Below are 18,815 nucleotides of genomic sequence, written 5' to 3'. Positions count from 1 at the left end.
TATATAAATTCCATGACCAAATCAAAGAAGCATGTAGCTTCAGACAATGGAAGTAACTGTGAGAAATTATTTAGCCGGGTATCTATAACAAGGGCATGTATTTAATCCATGGATCTTACCTACTCCCAAAAAACAGGTATCAGCGATCTGATGAGCTACCAGGACATGGAAGGGTGGGCAGGCGAGCGGGGGGGGGGGGGGGGGGGAGCAAGGACGAAGTTTCCCAGGAAGAACAACCAAATCCACACCAAAATTCAAAACAAATAATTTCATCTTCTGGATCAAGACAGAAGATAAATCATTATCTAAAAGTACCTTTAGAATAAGAACAGTATCAGAACAGATGAATGAGTTGGAATACAATTTCAGACCAAGGGCTCACCGTAACACACATCAGTTCAACAAGAACCAGAGCAGATAATATAAAACCAGTTTCTGAAAGTATTTACATACTTGGGGTTCTTACAACCTTCTGTACCAGAGCAGGTCCAAGGTAATTTTCAAGTGTAGGTGAACAGAAATTTTGGTGCCCCCCCCAAAACCAATCACTGAAAAATAAAAGTGTTGGATAAGCGAAAATGTTGGATAATAAGGAGGGATTAAGGAAAAGCCTATTAAACATCAAATTACATTATGGTTTTACAAATTAAGCACCAAAACATCATGTTTTACAACAAATCGGCAGAAAAAGCAGTTCAATACATGGTAATGTTATGTAGGAATTACTATATTTATGAATTTAGTACCAAACATTGCAATGTATTGAAAACATTGACTACAAAAACATTGGCTACTAACAAATTGACTGCAAATATAGAATTGCATAAAATAAACTTGCAGTAAGAACCTTGTTGGAGCCCCGGTGGCGAAGTGCGTTAAAGCACTGAGCTGGAGACCGAAAGGTCCCAGGTTCAATCCACCTGAGCGGCAGGAACAGCCGCTGTTAGCTCTAGCTCCTGCCAACCTAGCAGTTCGAAATCATGCCAATGTGAGTAGAGCAATAGGTACCGCTCCGGTGGGAAGGTAACGGCGCTCTTCAGCTTAGAAATGGAGGTGAGCACCAACCCCTAGAGTCTGACATGACTGGACTTAATGTCAGGGGAAAACCTTTACCTTTACTAAGGACCTTGTCAGAAGTTAAATCCGTAAAAACTTCAGCCCTTGCTGTCTAAAGAAATAGCTGTGGATCCAGGCTGGAGGCCAACTGCGTTAGATAATCCAGAACATTGGATAAGTGAAGGTTGGATAAGCAAGACTCTACTGTACTAACGATAGCTGACTCTGCTTAGTTCCCAAAATCAGATGGGAGTTGGTACTTTTGGGGTACTTCGGTCCTAAGATGTATATATAATTCTCAGTTACCAAGAGTAAAATAAATACAAACTAAAACTTTAGAAAACAAGAGTCAATAAAAAGAAACACTAATGGGGGGATTAACATTTTGAGAAAGCAGTGTATTTTTTGGATTGCTGTAGGTTTTCGGGCTGTAGGTTCTTCCCCAGTCTCCAACAGACCTCAACCTCGGAAGATGCCTGCCATAGATGTGGGCAAAACGTCAGGAGAGAATGCTTCTGGAACATGGCCATACAGCCCAGAAAGCTCACAGCAACCCACTTGTTTTTACCGTATTACACAAATGTAATGTGCACCTCAATTTTGGCATAGTCATTTAGACAAAAAAGGTGTGTCTGAGATTGATGTAAATAGGGTAGTTTTAGCCTTCTTACTCAGATAGAAGCTTGAATAGGGCTAACAGTAACTAGGCTTTGGCATTTTGGAGAATATGCTCAGCATAACTATGGTCCTTGTCCTCTGCTGAGCATGAGAATGATGAGCAGACCTTCTTCTTAACCTCTGACAACACTGATGGCAAGGCTGGGGTGACTTACTTGAAGTGGGGACAAACTTAGTAGATGTGGGTGAAACGTCAGTATTTTAAAAACTCTAAAATCAGGACAGTAAATAAATAACACCACTCAAAAAACAGAGAAATTCCAGGCAGGAAACAATCAGGGCCAGCTAACACCTCCCAACAAAGGATTACCCCAGGCAGAAAGCAGCCAGGCTTTGAAGCTGCAAGGCTATTTAATGCTAATCAAGGTGGCCAATTACAACATTCACACCTGCCTCCAACAGATAAGAGTTCTTTGTTTCTCCCACCCTGGACCTTCTGCAGATAGATAAACCCCACTTGTCTAGTTTCCAAGAGACCTCACAACCTCTGAGGATGTCTGCCATAGATGCAGGCAAAATGCCAGGAGGGAATGCTTATGGAACATAGCCATAAACCCACCAGTGACTGGGAAAATGGCCAATGTATGTTGGTGCAGTAGAAAGGAGATGAGGAAGGAGGAAGGGAGGCAGGAAAGAAGGGAGGAAGAAAAGAAGGAGGAAAGAAAGAAGGGACGAAGGAAGGAAGGAGTGAAGCATAGGAGGAGAAAAGGAAGAAGGAAGGGCAGGAAGGGAGAGGAGGAGGGAGGGAGAGAGAAGAGGGAGGGTGCCAGGGAATCCTCAATCAGGGCCAGCTAACACCTCCCAACAAAGGATTACCCCAGGGAAAAAGTAGGGAATGCTTCTGGAACATAGCCATACAGCCTGGAAAATTCACAGCAACCCAGTGATTCTGGCCATGAAAGCCTTTGACAACACAATAAATTTATCCTCCTCCTCCTCCTAGTTATGAAGAGATGGGTAATAAATGTATTGTTGTTGTTATTATTATTATTAGGCTAGATAAGGAGAGACAGGTAATACATTTATTATTATCACATTAAATAAGGATAAGGGGTATTACTATTATTAAACAAATAAATTTATTTATTTATTTAATTATTAATAAATATAATTATTTATACATTATATTATATAATATATTAATATATAATATAATAATAAATATATTATTAATAAATATAAATATAATTAATATTAATAATTAATTAATTAAATAAATTAAGCTGCGGGAGGGAGGCAGCAGAAAGGAGATGAGGAAAGAAGGAAGGAAAGAAAGAGGAAAAGAAAGAAAGAAAAGGGACAAAGGAAGGAAGGAAGGAAGGAAGGAAGGAAGGAAGGAGGGAGGGAGGGAGGGAGGGAGGGAGGGAGGGAGGGAGGGAGGAGTCCCTCAAGCCTGCAGGAAGGGCCCCTGCCTCTCACCTGGCCTTCGCCCCAGCCGAGGAGGAGGAGGAGGAGGAGGAGGAGGAGGCAGAGGAGGGGGCTGCTGCTGCTGCTACTGCTTGCTGGCTTGGCTCCCCTGCCTCCCTCCTTCCTTGCCTTGGAGAGGACAGAGAAGTGCACCATGGTCCAGCGGCGCCATTCTGCCTTCGGGGCGGAAGGGGAAGGCGAAGGTGGTGGTGAAGCAGGCATTGTGGCCAGGTGGGGGCAGGCACCGGTCAGGCGGGGGCAGGCATCGCGGCCAGGCGAGCGGCCGGCAAGGCCGGCGAAAGGCCGCAGGCTTGGGAGGAGGAGGCAGGGGTGCGCAGGCCAGCGGCGAGAACAGGCTCCGCGGGCTGGAGGAATGGGAGCCCGAGGACCCTTTCCCTCCGCCCTCTGAGTCTCACGTGACACATCGGAGGCTTCCTTGCTCAAGCACACGCACAGGCCCATTGACGGGCGGGCGGCGGGCGACAGCGAGGGGGAACAAGAGGGTGGCCACACGGACGGGTGGCTGGGCCTTTTGCTGCCGTCGCCTCAATAGCGCCCCTGCATGGTCTGCGCTACAAGCAACGGTGTAATTGGCCTTAATGTTGGACCGCCTCTGTTCTGTACTCTACCTTCTTTCAGGGCTCATCCTCAACAACATTTCAGTGATAATGAATTGAAGACCAGCTTTTTTGTGAGATGTATTCAACATACAAATTACAAGAAGGAAACAGATGAGGTTCTTCTTTCTTAGTGTATACCACATGTTTCTGATTTGCAATTAAGATCAAATGGCAAAAATATAGCAAGCATTTAATTATCAGATATATAAAATCCATGTTTTGTTTCACAGGTATTTCAGAGCCCATGTGGCTGAAAGATGCAAAAGGTTTAAGAATTTTAGCTTGCTCCATGCCAGCATGAAAATGGTCACTATAAACAAAAATCCCTTGTCTTTGTTTCACATGAATCAATGCCAAAGTGTAATCTCAGGACCATGGGTTCAAGCTCTCCCTATTGGGTGCCATCTCCTCCTACCTCTCACAGCCCAGCCACCAGCACTGCACATCATCATACACATTCACCTCCCCAAAAGAGACAATGAAAAAGTGTGTGAGTCTTTACTGACCTGAATCAGAACCAAAGTGTAACTGCAGTTGCAGGTGAACTGAGAATGAACCAAAACATTTAAGAGTTTGGCTCCCTGCCTCGAGGGTAAAGCAAGCCTAGTTTCAAGAAGTCTAACAAAAAGTGTTGACATATTCAGGTTGGTCTTTGGTATCTCAAAAGAGGAAGAGTATATAACATGCAGTATCAGGAACAACAAAGTAAAAAAATATTATGAGGAGAAGCTATAAGGACAAGCTAAATCCAGACTAATCCATCTTTCAAATGAAATTTAATGTCTACTAGCATATATACCTTTTGTTGCCTGGGTGCCAGAGGGACCATTGGCCAGCTTTTTTTAATCCCTTCTTTCTCTTTCCCTCCCCGCATACCTTTTCCCCTGTCCTCCCCCACCCCAATTCCCTTCCTTCTCATTTCCTTTTTTCCCTTCTTTTTTTCTTTCGCTCCTTCCTTCCTCCCCCTTCCCTTTCTCTCTTCTCCAGCTCTGATAGGGCTGATGTAACAATGGCCTCATGGGTCTCTTTGTGGCTCTTTCCTTCCTTCCTCTCCACATACACATGTCACCTTTTCCCCCAATGACATGACAGAGGGCCATTTCACCTAGCAATGGCACATCTGGTGACATCATAGAGGATCAATTCAACTAGCAACAGCCTTTGCGGTACAAACAGAAAGATAGACTTTGCGTTTTAAAAAGATGGTTCACATGGCTTCCCCTCCTTCAAAACATGGAAATGTTCCTGGAAAGAAGGGTAAGGTTCTGCCATTTACAATAACCAGTTAATCCAGTTTTTATCCTTTACCTTTTCAGAGATATTTGACTTTGAGTGGCATTTCTTGGGGGGGGGGGGTAAGCAGAAGCAAAGAAAGGAGATTTCAGTAGGTGTGCTGCTTCTCCAAAATTCTCCAGACCCTGAAAATGTCTTTGAAAAGTTGCATTTTTAATAATGAGTGTGGAAAAGACATGTTTGATAAAGGTATCGTATTGTGATGACTCAAGCAGAGTGTGGTTCAGTAATCCCAAACCAAAAGGGAGCCGATTGTGACAAAGTGTTCTGTTAATAACCCCTCTCTCCTTTCATGCCTCTCCAAGAAACACATGCCACTTTTCATCACAGAGCTTGCCTATCCTGTCAACCCACCTGGGTCCCAGTTACGCAACTGCACTGAGGCCTCTTCCACACAGCTGCATAAAATCCACATTGAACTGGAGTATATGGCAGTGTGGGTTCAAATAATACAGTTCAAATCATATATTGTGGATTATCTGCCATGATATTATGGATTATATGGCTGTGTGGAAGGGCCCTAAGAAAACTGAGCAAACCGAGCCAGCTGGAACCTCCCCTATCCAAGACTGCTTGGAATACAACAACCAGCCTCCCTCAACTGTGTTATCATTCTATCTAAGGATGACAGGTACCATAGTCTGAGAGGGTGGAACTGACGGGCAAGAAACTTGAAATGGAGGTTCCCTTCAAGACAACTATATAACAGAACCAATTTAAACAGAATTGCTTAACTTCATAGGCACTGCCAAAGAGGCAGATGTTTATTTTCATCTTTGATTAGAACAAGTGTGGAACTGATTTGCAAGCAATTTTTTTGAATATGAACAGGGGTGTTATGTAATCTTCAAATGAATCATCATCATCAGTCACATACCAAAGCGTACATTCTCATATAAAAAGACAGAGACCTTAACTTTATCAATACATTTGAACAGCCAGGCATCGCAGTAACACTGGAAATTTAAGGAAATGGATACTAGGGGTGAGTAAATAAATATCCCAATGGACTTTAATAAGTTAAATACTATCTAAAATTAAGGAAAAAAGAGAGAGAGCATCAAATCAGCTGGGATATAAGCTAAGTGCAAATACTAATACTGAAGCAGAGCAAAATTAATTGCAATTGGCAACCCTGTGATCCATAAAGGACTTTTGATTCAGTTGTGCTCTCAGTAGTGCAGAGCGGCAACCCTAGCAGGAGGCAAGTCACAGCAGTAACTTCAGGCTCCATGGATCATTCCTTGAGGGTCACAGAATAGACAGATAGGAGCCATGGGACAAAACCAAACAGGATGTTTTCTTGAGCAATTTGCACTGAAATGAACAAGAGCCATGCAAGTGCGGCAAAAGAATGCTCTAAAGAAGATTGTCATTTCCATGTTCATGAGTGAGACTGGGAATAAAGAAAAATCCATTTGAACATTCTGCCTTAGGCACGATCTCTTCGTTCATCCGGGGAGGCCCTTCTCTTGCTCCCGCCTCCATTGCAGGCTCGGTTGGGGGGGGGGGGGGGAGACGAGGGAGAGGGCCTTCTCAGTAGTGGCCCCCCGGATCTGGAACTCCCTCCCTAGGGAGATCAGGCAGGCACCCACCCTTGCTTCTTTTAAAAAGCTTTTTCACTGCACATTTGAATAATTCAGTCCCCATGACCAAAATTTAGATTAATACACCTTCTTTCACACAGGTCCCTTTCCCCATAATAAATTGGACGTCCATCTCCCACCCCTTCGATCGAGAAATGTTTACACTTTGTCCTTTGGCCCCAAAGCACTTTAGAACTATACTACTGCACTTTAGTTCAAATGGCCCCTCCAAGCTATCCCCCTCCACCAACCTGGTGGTCCATTTTATTTTATTTTATTTTTAACTCATTATATATGTTAAATTGGTTTTTATGGTTATATATACTGTCTTGCTTAATGTAATTGTTTTGTATAATGTCAATTTTACTTTGTTTTTATTGAAATATGTTTTAATTGTTCTTCTTTGTCTAGTATTTTCGGGCCTTTGTACTGTGTTAGCTGCCTCGAGTCCCTGCTGGGAGATAGTGGCGGGATAGAAAAATAAAGTTACTTACTTACTTTCCATGTTCATGAGTGAGACTGGGAATAAAGGAAAATCCATTATGCCTTAGGCTGCCAGACATCACTGGCCAGATCTAGCTCTCATAAGCAGCATACTCTATCCCAGAATATCTAACCAGGACTTCAACTACCTGGATTTGAGATACAGGCAATCACATAGGCCTGAAGAAACCAAAAGGATGGCAGCAAATTCTGGATAGTACAGTGCATGTGGCCCCTTCCACACAGCTGTATAAAATCCAGATTGAACTGGATTATATGGCAGTGTGGACCCAGATAACCAAATTCAAAGCAGATATTGTGGATTATCTGCCTTGATATTCTAGGTTATATGGTTGTGTGGAAGGGCCCTGTGTGAGTGAACCCTGAATTAATTTTCAGTTAATCTATTTAAACATAATAAAAATATAGAAATGGAAGTCACTTGGGAATAAGTATCAATTGCACTGATTTGGAAGGAAGAGGAACACAATGTTATCACTTATCAATGAAGCATGGAAGGGTGCCTCTGTACAAGCAATAACTATTTACTCAACAAGTAAAGCAGCCTATTCAAGACTGCAACCAAATCAGACCAACTTCTGTCATATTTTGTACTTATACCAGAGTACAAAAGCAGAAGCTGCATACTAACATCACCTGAAATGGATGTGAATATTTTCATACATAAATTGTACAAAAGTTGCCCGCCTCTTTTCAGAATACACAGGAAATATTTAACGTTTGCCTATAATGACTACAAGGGTTTTTTTCGTGTCAGGAGCAACCAGAGTTGCTTCTGGAGTGAGAGAATTGGCCGTCTGCAAGGACGTTGCCCAGGGAACGCCCGGATGTTTTGATGTTTTACCATTCTTGTGGGAGGCTTCTCTCATGTCCCCGCATAGAGCTGGAGCTGATAGAGGGAGCTCATCCGCGCTCTCCCTGGGTGGGATTCGAACCTGGCAGCCTTCAGGTCAACAACCCAACCTTCAAGTCACACGGCTTTTATCCCCTAGGCCATCGGAGGCACCACATGACTACAAGGTAAATTGATCTTTGTGTGTAGCCCTCACCCATCCTTTTGCCTCTGTGAATTTACAACTTGATTCAAGTGAAGGAAAACAACTGTATTATCATGTCTATTAATTTTTATTATTTGTCCCTGGTATTTGTCCCACAGAAATGACTGCATAAAGAATTCTAGGTCCAAATATCAGTTGAGCAACCAACTGTCCTGTTTCAGTTTGTGCCTGGATGAGAAGCTCTGACTGAGACTAGATGCCTGCCACTTGCTGCTTCCTGTCCTTCCCTGTGGATTTCAAACAATCCAAGACAAGGCATCCCTTCAGATTTATCAGGAAATTCAGAATACACATTGAACTTCTAAAATTTTGAGAACAACAATTGGACTGAGTAGGGAGGAGAAGTTGACTTTAAGTTCCAAAAGAAGAGTGGGAAATTATTTTTAAGCACTGTTGGTCATGCTACCTTGAGGATTCTAGAAATGGTAATCCAATAAAGGCTCTTTTCTCAGGCTTTAAATATATGCAACAACAGAGAAATCACGCAGAAGATGAAGGGCTGTATATGGTTCTAGATTTTCAATACAAAGAAGGAACAAGTGATCGAGAAAAGATATGAGCAAAGGCCAAATTATAACCAGGAGGTGCAGATTCTGTTTGAATTTCCTCAACACTTCTGTCTAATTTGGGGAATAGCTTGTAGGAAGGACTTGGGCATTTTTTTTGAATTTCTACTTTTAAAAAACTCTTAAAATTAAAAACATCATAAGAGCCAAAATCCAACAAATATAGTATGTTGTTGTTGTTGTTGTTGTTGTTGTGTGACTTCAAGTCATTTCTTGTTTACAGTGAGGCAATCCCTATCACAGGGATTTTTTGGCATGAGCCTTGACACTGCCTTCCTCTGAAGCTGGGAGGGTGTGATTTGTCTAAGGTCACCCCAAAGTCTCTGGCAAAGCAGGCATTCAAAGTCTGAATTTACTAATGTCCCAATATGAGACTGGATGCTCTTATTGCTCTTTCTGGAGCCATCTCTAAGGAAGCGCGCTCTCTCTCTCATACACACAGTCAGACACACCTAGAATTCCACACTGTAGAATCAATGCAGTTTGAAATTACTTTAACTAATATGGCTCAATGCTATGGAATCACTGAAGTTGCAGTTTTACAAGATCTCTAGCCCTTTCTGCTGGTGCCTTACAAACTACAAATCCCAGGATTCCCTAGCCCTGAGCTCTGACAATTAGTAATGTCAAGATGCATTGCTTTTAGCGTGTAGATGCTTCCCTAGATGGTGAGAGCAATAGTCTGATTATAAACCACAATAAGCCCCATTCATCAATGGCAGTACAGGTGACACATGATAATTAGACTTCCACAAAGACATATGACTGCAGTGAAATGAACTTCAAAGGGGAGTGACCAACCATAGATCCACCTTGAATGAAGAACAATCTATCAACTAGTTTAGATAAGGGGGAATTAGCTCTGTTCACAAGCAGCAGTTGTAAAATACTAAACTGCTGGAGTGTCATAAAATTATAGATTGGGATGTCATTTATAACCCAGCAGCAGCAACACTGCCTTTTGGCCAGTTTTTAAAAGTCAAAACAAGCCCTACCCATTCACTGCAATGTTGCAAATTTAGCAGATTAGCTGCATACAGTAGACCACAGAACTGAAGCTGGTTTACTCAAGAAGCCACCACACAGTGGAACAGCTAAACCCAAACATATGGCACAAATTATAATTTAACAATTCCCAGCATTCCCTGGTGAAAGGGAAACATTATAAAATCAACAAAATGGCACTTTAAAAATGAACAAATTTATTATAGCATGAATGTTTGTGGACCTCAGCCCACTTCCAAGAAAGCTCACACTATAAGAAATTTGTTAGGTTTTTAGGTGCCTCAAGACTTTGCTGGTTTGCTACAAGAAATCAACACAGCTATGGTAAACCTTTTTTTGAAATTCACTTTAACCAGTTTTGTAAAAAGTAGTGACATGCAAAGTTTATTAGGAGTATTCATTTTGGGAACTACAGATCACAAATGTTATCAGCCAGCATTAAGATTAGGCATGTTGGGTGGGGAATTTTGAGAGTTGCTATTCAGAATGATAACTTTTCTGAGCTTTGCACAGGGTGTCCCCACTATACACTCCATTTATTTATTTATTTTATTAAATACATGTATAAACAAATGGCAACATTCCTAGGAAGAGATTTATCAAAATAAAAAGAATAAACATGTGTAATCATAAACCAATAAGAAAATTAAAAGCAATGTAATTATAAACACATTATTAAAAGCCATCAACCAACCTGTAAACAATTTAAAAACACAAAAGGCATAGGAAAATAGAAACTTCTGGGGTATACTGGCTTGAGTGTTCAGCAATGAGTTTGTCTGCACTATAGAATAAATGCAATTTGACTTCACTTTAACTTCTGCAGAACAATGCTATAGAATCATAGGAGTTATAACTTGGTGAGGCACTAGCACTCTTTGATAGAAAAGGTAAAAGACCTTGTAAAGTTACAACTCCCATGATGCAACAGCATTCAACCAGACCAGTTCAAGTGGTGCATTGATTCTATAGTGTTGATGCATCCTAGAATTGTGTGCGACAAGGCTTCAAAACTCCACTTAGCCAAGGGAACCTGCTAGGTGGAAAACCCATTATGGGCTCACTTTAGGGTTGTCATGTGTCAGAAACAACTTGTAGGAACATTACAACAAAGAACAGGAAGGAGAAAATTAAGCTGGTTTAGGGCCCTTCCTAACAGGCCCTATATCCCAGGATCTGATCCCACGTTTTCTGCTTTAAACTGGATTATATGAGTCTGCACTGCCAGATAATCTGTGGGGGCCTTAGATAACATGACAAACCACAAATGTAATAGAGGTGAGATGTTATTAACTTGGGTTTACACATCCCTGCCTCCCATCCAGTTCCAGATTAACTTCAGTCAATCCCAAAACAGAGTGAAGATTTCTGATCTCGTCTTGCAGCTGCACCAGGGGAAAGGGAAGGGGTTTGCTACTTTCAACATGGTATACTATGACATCTGAACTGGTTCAATTGAGGTTCTGGGGTAGCTACATTGGGGAGGAAACTCCCAAGACAGAAAAAAATGCTAGGGTGCATCTACATTGTAGAATTAATGTATTTTGACATTACTTTAACTGCAATAGCTCAATTGGTGAGATTCCAGAACTCTTTGGCCTTCTTTGCCAAAGAGTGCTGGGTCTCCCCAATCCTTGAAATCATAATTTGGTAGGCACAAGCACCTTTGCCAGAGAAAACTACAGGTCTTCTAAAACGACAATACCCACAGAACGGAACAATTGCAGTAAAAGTGGTGTAAAGTTCTATGAATTCTGCAATGTAGATGCACCCTAGAATACTATTACTGTTACTGACATCTACTCTACTTCAAATGTCAGAGAACTTTGAGGAACACTTCTGTTGCTAGCCTCCATGCATAACAAAAAATTTAAACCCATAGATTTTCAAGGAATTGTTAAAAGCCATCACAAGGTTAGATAGTGATGAGGTGGGGGGACAGGAGGGGACAACAAGTTGCACCTATATTCCTTGAGCAGTTTAATTCAGGGAAATTCTAATGACTACAACTGGACAGTGTGCAATTTAGGGTGCATGGTTTAAGATAAATATACTAAGGAGCTAGTGTTCTGTCAAGTCCATAAAACCCATATAAGAATTGTCACCATCTGGAGTATTTAAAAAATGTATCCATTTCGCCTTAATCTGCTTCTTTATCACCCCAAATATAGACATATGTCATTACTGCTGTGCTATTATTCATTCCATTGCTTTGCCATGGTTATTAACATGTTTTTATCTTCTGCAAGCTATTGATTAAAATAGTGGACAAACAGATGCTAAAACCAATAGCCTTTCTAAAACATTTTCTTTGAAAAGTAGAAGGGATGAAGCAGCTCCAACCAATGCTTGATAGTACAACCCTGTGTGTATCTAGTTAGAAGTAAGCTCCACTGAGTTCAATGGTGTTTACAGTATTCCCAAGTAAGTGAAAATAGTACAGCAGCCGAAAAGACAAAAAAAAGAATTCTAAAAATGTTAGTTTCCCCCCATATTTCCCATGAAAGGCTAAAGTATCTAACATATTCAGAGGATGTTGATCATTTGGGCTTTTTTTCCATGATGCAAGTATTCCCTGCCTGGATTTTATCTGTGTGGGTTGAGAAAAAAAATCTCATCTAGTTTAAGAAACAACCAACTCTTTAATATTGTACTGAAGAAAATAAGATAAACTCAAGAAATAATCTCTGAGAACTAGATTTCTTTTTGAAAAAAACTAAAGTGATGTGCTAATATTAGGCTGCCATGTCCTAGCTTTTGTACAAATCGTTGCTATTTCAATGAGAGAAATTTTGTTTCTTTAAACAAGAAAGGCCATCAGGTGTCACAATTTAAAAGAAGCTGCTCTTCAGATTTTGGATGAAAGCTGATGCTAGAGCAGCCTGACAATAATCCTAACCATCCTTGGTATTTTTAAATGGGAATTGACCCAATAATAATAATAATAATAATAATAATAGGAACTTGTGCCACAAATATCTGCCCGTGACAAAGAACTGGTGGGATCACAAGCCTGAAAAGGTTACAGAAAATGAACACGTCAGAAAATGAACTCTAGGACTTCCGAATTCAGACTGACAGAGTTTTGGAGCACAATACTCCTGGCCTTACAATCCTGTTAAAAAACAAGTATGGATCGTTGCTGTTGCAATCCCAGGCAACAGCAGGATTGACGAGAAGCAACTGGAAAGGTGACGCGATACGTGGATTTAAAGATCAAACTGCAAAGACAATTAAAACTGCACAAGCCAGTAAAAGTGGTTCCAGTGGTGATCAGCATACTGCCTAAAAACCTAAAAACTTTGGCCAGCACTTAAAAACAATTGACGCTGACAAAATTAGTATCTGTCACCTGCAAAAGGCCACACTACTCGGATCTGCACACATTATTCGCTGATACATCACACAGTCCTAGACAGTTGGGAAGTGTCCGACATGTGATCCAATACAACAGCCAGCATAGGGATCTTGTTTGCTGTGTACTTATCTTGTTGTGTATCAAATAATAATAATAATAATAATAATAATAATAATAATATTCATTTATACCCCACTTTACTTCTCTTCAAAATAAACTCAAAGCTTCTCAGAAGAATTTCTAGTCTCCAGCAACTGTTGTGGAACAATGTGAAGAAATAAAAACATTATTTTGTCTATATTGCATCTTAAAAACTGCATTGCTTTTCATGAACTTCAAATCATATGTTCTTAAAACAGTGTTTTAAAAGACTGTGGCAAAATTTTAGTTTATAAGATTTACAACTTCTCCAGCAAAGTGGGGGGGGGGGGGGGGGAGAGGATTTTAACCACTAGGAATTGTTCATATCCAACCTAAAAATAGGCTTCCAAACTTCCTGTTCATTATTAATCTACTGATCTAGAAGTGGTGAAAAAAACACAAACATGCATACCATATAAGCTGATCTCGGGAAGAAAGAAAATTAGATCTTTTTTTGTCACGGATGTTTGCAGTTGTTCCAGAAATTCAGAATGAAATCTGAATAAATACCTATAAATATAAGCTTTGAAGTTTTAAAATTACAAAAGTGACTGTGCAATTATAACTGCATATTGTAAAGTATGGGAGCATAAGACAGCTGTGTGGTAGATAGGAATGCAGGTCCATCATGAGTCAAGGATGTTAAACTCTCTGCTATTAACATTCATGTTTGAGTAGGTTGCTCCCTCCAAAGTCAGCTTGGCAGAGATAAGCAGCTAAGCGCAGCCAAATGACAGAAGGAGTCACAATAACCTCTTAACCTTCGTGCATAGCATAAAGCATCTTCTCATTGCTTTTCACATCAGAGGATGTATAGCTCACTCTTCTCTCCCCCAGACCACCATTTTTCTGAGGTGTATTTGATAACTATCACACACAACCTTACAGAAATAACATTTTAATACCCAAATTGAAGTTTTTTGAAATCCCCATCCTTTCAATGGGCATGCCCTAAATGTGCCTTTGCTGTTAAGTGCAACCCCTATCATGGGATTTTCTAGGGCCAAGAGTGTAACACCCAATGAGTTTCCATGGCTGCGACAGGAATCAGACCCTGGTCTCCAGAGTTGCAGTCCAGTGCTCAAACCACTGTACCATGGCGGTTCTCCTAAATGTCCTAGATTCTGTATATTGGTGGCTCTTTTAACTCATGTATTTGAATCTGTTATGGAGCTATTTGAAGAACAGATTTCACCCAAGGTTTCTAGGGTATTCCACTCTGTAGGATAAGATGGAAATAAATCATTTTGGACAGTATGTATACCAAGAATATACATATGCACAACAAACATGCATCCCCTGACTTTCTTCTAGGGTGGTACATGGTATTCTTGCATCCATTCTGTCTTCACAACAACCATGTTAGTTAGGCTGTACCCAGAAAGAGTAACTGGCCTAAGCTGTGCTAAATCCAAGATCCAAATAAGCCAGTGGTTTGGCTGCAGAAAGAAGTAAGGTTTTGAAACAAAAGCTTCTTTCTACTGAGGTGCTGCATGAACCTCAAGATTACAAGCTGATCTTAAAGGTTTAAATGTGAGATTCTAAAGTACCTTTTGGGTGCCCAATTACATAAAGGTAACGGTTTTCCCCTAACATTAAGTCTAGTTGTGCCCGACTCTGGGAGTTGGTGCTCATCTCCATTTCTAAGCTGAAGAGCCGGTGTTGTCAGTAGACACCTCCAAGATCATGTGGCCGGCATGACTGCATGGAGTGCCGTTACCTTCCTGCTGGAGAGGTACCTATTGATCTACTCACATTTGCATGTTTTCAAACTGCTAGCTGGGGCTAACAGCGGGAGCTCAGCTCACTCCCCGGATTCAAAACGCCAACCTTTTGGTCAGCAAGTTCAGCAGCTCAGTGGTTTAACCCACTTATATGTATAGACTGCTTCCAGTAACACCTTCTCTTCAAAACTAACTACTGTCTGACAAACTACGGTACATTAATTTACATATCTCATCCCAATCCTAAAAAGAAGAGAGGAAATTAACATAAATTAAAATGCTGAGTAAAACCAAGGAATCAAGCTAAATGAAGCATAGTATAATCCTTTCACTACAGCCAGCAGGAGCCAGATCTCATAAAATGATTTTGCCACACTAAGGAGAGAAGTTCAGGCATGAAGGCCTCTTCCCCTCACCCCAAATCACAAGGAAACTTGATAACTATGCCATGAAGATGCCGCAGTTTGGAGAAATGTGTTTGCTGCTTTTGTGAGCCTGCCAAATATACTAAATATGACATACAAGCCTGCCCAAAAGGAAAGGAGGAAAGAAAGTGTGGGAGAAGGAGGTAGACAGCTGAAGACAGGCTTGCAGGAGCTCAAAGAAGCAATTCAATACTCTTCATTCTTCATCAAACAACTGTTCTTGGTGCCCACTGAGTCACTGACAGCAGGGATGAATGGCCAATCCCTATTACAGCCTTGCAGGGGGAAAAGGAGCCCGTTCGCTTTCCACAACACCAGAACAATACTGGCTGGGTGGCTGGAGCTGGGAGGGAAGGCGCAGGGGAGAGAACCTTTCTTTCAAATAAAAACAGAGCTGATTTCAAATGTGATTTCAACGTCTTTTTTAACTGTTGAGCTACTGAGACAAAGTCATCTAAAAGCGGTTTTGAATGCACACTTTTCACAATTGCTGGCAGCATCTGTCCAATTCAGATGCATTTCTGGCTCTCCCGCCCCCCAAGTCAGAAACACCAGTTTTGCCTTCTTTTCTTATGCTTCCAAAGGAATCAAGATACAGTCCTGCTGCTGCTGAAGTTTCAATTCAGGACTGAGGAGGGAGGGAGGCAGGGTGCATCTCCGTCACTGAAAGCTTCTGAATTTCAAACAGCATATTCTTTCTACTCTAATAAAACAATGCCTTTAAAAAAAACAGAAAGGAATGAAGAAAGGATGAAGCTATGCTTTTCCCAGAAAACCACCTGCCTTGGAAATGAGTTATTTTTGTGGCCTGCATCTAACCTGGCTAATGAACACAAGCACCTTTACCAGCATTTGTCCACTGGCATATATTGTCAATCGTATTCATCAAAAAGAACAAGAAAAAAGCAAGAATGCTTTTCACTCCTCAACCTGCTTGCTGAAGCTTTTTCTCACCGCAATCCCAGACATATTGATCTGGAAGGAAGCCCCGACACTTCGTCTGGACCTTACATCCAAGCGGACAGAGACATAACCTTTGAAAACCACTTGGTGGTCAGTACTCATTTGATACACTATTTAGACCAGGCATGGGCGAACTTGGGCCCTCCAGTATTTTCCTCCAATATCATACAGTCTAAATCAGGCATGGACAAACTTGGGCTCTTTAGGTGTCTTGGACTCCCACCATTCCTAACAGGCTCAGGCCCTTTCCTTTCCCCCCTCAGCTACTTAAGCGGCTGAGGGGGAAAAGGAAGGGGCCTGAGGTTGTTAGGAATGGTGGGAGTCCAAGACACCTAAAGAGCCCAAGTTTGCCCATGCCTGATTTAGACTGTATGATATTGGAGGAAAATACTTCTCATGATCCCTTTCAGATAAAAATACGCGTTCCCTCCCTTACACCGGAGCCCATCCTTCCTGCTCAGCCCTGTCTCGTCGGACCTATCCGGGATCTTTACAAAATCCCTGGCATGGGGATTCCCATTGCCCCGGTGCTGCTGCTGTTGCTGCTGCAACCGGAGAAGGTTTCCAGTGAGAAATGCTGGGGGCTGGACCTGGAATCTGATGCATGCAAAGCATGTTCTCCTCTGCGGGGCTGCGGCCACGCCCCCTCCCTGAGGTCCAGGAGCCCCTCCCGAAGAAACGGGCAGCAGGTTGGCTCCGGCTCTCTCTCCGGGGAGGGTCTCCTGGGAACACCCCGTCCACCGGCAACCCAGTGGGAAGCGTCCACGGACCAGTACTGCCGGGGGGGGGGGGGGGGGTCAGGAGCGACTTGAGAAGCTGCAAGTCGCTTCTGGTGTGAGAGAAGCGTGAGAGAAATGTTGCCCAGGAGACGCCCGGGTGTTTGGTGTTTTACTATCCCTGTGGGAAGATTCTCTCATTGAGTTGTTGTGCATCTCCCGGGCTGTATGGCCATATTCCAGAAGCATTCTCTCCTGACGTTTCGCCCACATCTATGGCAGGCATCCTCAGAACTTGTGAAGTACATTGGAATACTAAGCATGGGAGGGTTATATATCTGTGGAAGGTTCAGAGTGGGAGAACCTTTTCTTCTCTCATGTCCCCGCATGGGGAGCTGGAGCTGACAGAGGGAGCTCATCCGCGCTCTCCCCGGATTCTAACCGCCGACCTGTCGGTCAGCAGTCCTGCCGGCACAAGGGTTTAGCCCATCCATGGGCAAACTTAGGCCCTCCAGGTGTTTTTGGATTTCAGTTCCCACAATTCCTAACAGCCTATCAGCTCCTACCAAAGGGGAGAACAGGCTGTCAAAGAACATCTAGGCGCTTCCTTGCAGAGGGCTGGGCGAGCTGTGCCTTGTGGTCTCTTCCGACCCGATCATTGAGTGCATAAGGTTCTGGGGAGGGGGATCCAAAGGAGGGGGCAGATTGCAACATCCCCGGGAGGGAAGGCAGGCAGGCAGGCATCCCCTTGCCCGCAATGTTTGCCTATTCAGTCCGCCTCTCGCCCAGAGGAGAGGCGGCAGCATGCAGAAGAGAAGCTCCCCGCCTTCCCATCTATACCTCACAACCTCTGAGGATGCCTGCCATAGATGTGAGGGAAACGTCAGGAAAGAATGCTTCTGGGACACGGCCGTACAGCCCGGAAAATGCACAACAACCCAGCTCCCCATCTGTCCCCGAGGGAAGTCCGGAACGTGCCGAGGAGCGATGCAGACCCGAGACGCCAGGCGGAAGGGTCGGCGGGAGGCGGCAGCCCCTTCCCCTCTCGCCCAGGAAAGGAGAGGAGCAGGGCGCAGAGGAGAGGGCTGGCCTTTCCTTGGCTACACCGCGGGAACGAGAGGACGTCGCCCACCGTCTCCTGGGGCCACCTTGGGGGGAGCAAGTGGCAGAAGCAGGGCTAGTGGCGCCGGCGCAGAGAGGCAGCCGCTTACCTGCCAGGGTCTTGTGCGCCGTGTTGCCCATCCCTCCGTCCTTCTCCTCCTCCTGTTGCTGCTCTTCCTCCGCCGCGGCTCACGGGATCCGGGCCATGGACGGGGCAGAGGAGAGGAGGGCGGGGCGGGGCGAGGGCCCGGTGCTGGCGCCTCCCTCTCCCTCTCTCTCTCCGCTGCTGCCTCTGCTTTCGTCCCCTCCTGGCCTCCCCCTCCTCGTTCGCTGCGCGCAGCCCGGACCCGCACTGAAGCAGCCCCGGCAACAGGACGAGCAGGAGGAGGAGCCGCCGCCGCCGCCACAGCCACGAGCTGCCCGCGCGCGGCCCGGGCCGCCTCTTCTCCGCCCAGCTGGGGAGGAGCCCCGCCAGCACGCATTGTTTGAAAGTTGGCAACCGCCTCTGCCTCTTGCCTGACTGCCTGCCTACGGGCTCGCCCGCCCTCCCGCCTCCCTTGGGAAGCGGCGGCAGGGTGGGGAGGGGAGGGGAGGGGAGGAGAGGGGCAGCCAGC

General features: G+C 43.6%; 1 protein-coding gene and 1 long non-coding RNA gene across 3 annotated transcripts in view; one reads left to right on the top strand and one right to left on the bottom strand.

The window, feature by feature from the left end:
- Positions 1 to 18,815, bottom strand: part of neurl1b (neuralized E3 ubiquitin protein ligase 1B) — a 276,316-nt gene that overhangs the window by 50,162 nt on the left and 207,339 nt on the right. The window contains exon 1 of one of the 2 annotated variants that reach the window (XM_062970437.1): positions 18,312 to 18,761. The exons of the other annotated variant lie outside the window; for it this stretch is intronic. Within the exon in view, the coding sequence (XP_062826507.1) occupies positions 18,312 to 18,342 (31 nt within the window). The 5' untranslated portion in view covers positions 18,343 to 18,761. Of the gene's footprint in view, positions 1 to 18,311; positions 18,762 to 18,815 lie in introns of those variants that run through there. 2 annotated transcript variants of the gene reach the window in all.
- LOC134296197 (uncharacterized) lies at positions 4,738 to 8,925 on the top strand. The gene is made up of 2 exons (XR_010002799.1): positions 4,738 to 5,018; positions 8,301 to 8,925. It is a non-coding gene; the product is annotated as an uncharacterized LOC134296197 (long non-coding RNA).

Source organism: Anolis carolinensis, chromosome 2, assembly GCF_035594765.1.
Source record: "Anolis carolinensis isolate JA03-04 chromosome 2, rAnoCar3.1.pri, whole genome shotgun sequence".
Taxonomy (NCBI): domain Eukaryota; kingdom Metazoa; phylum Chordata; class Lepidosauria; order Squamata; family Dactyloidae; genus Anolis; species Anolis carolinensis.
This window is presented reverse-complemented; position numbering and strand designations above follow the sequence as displayed.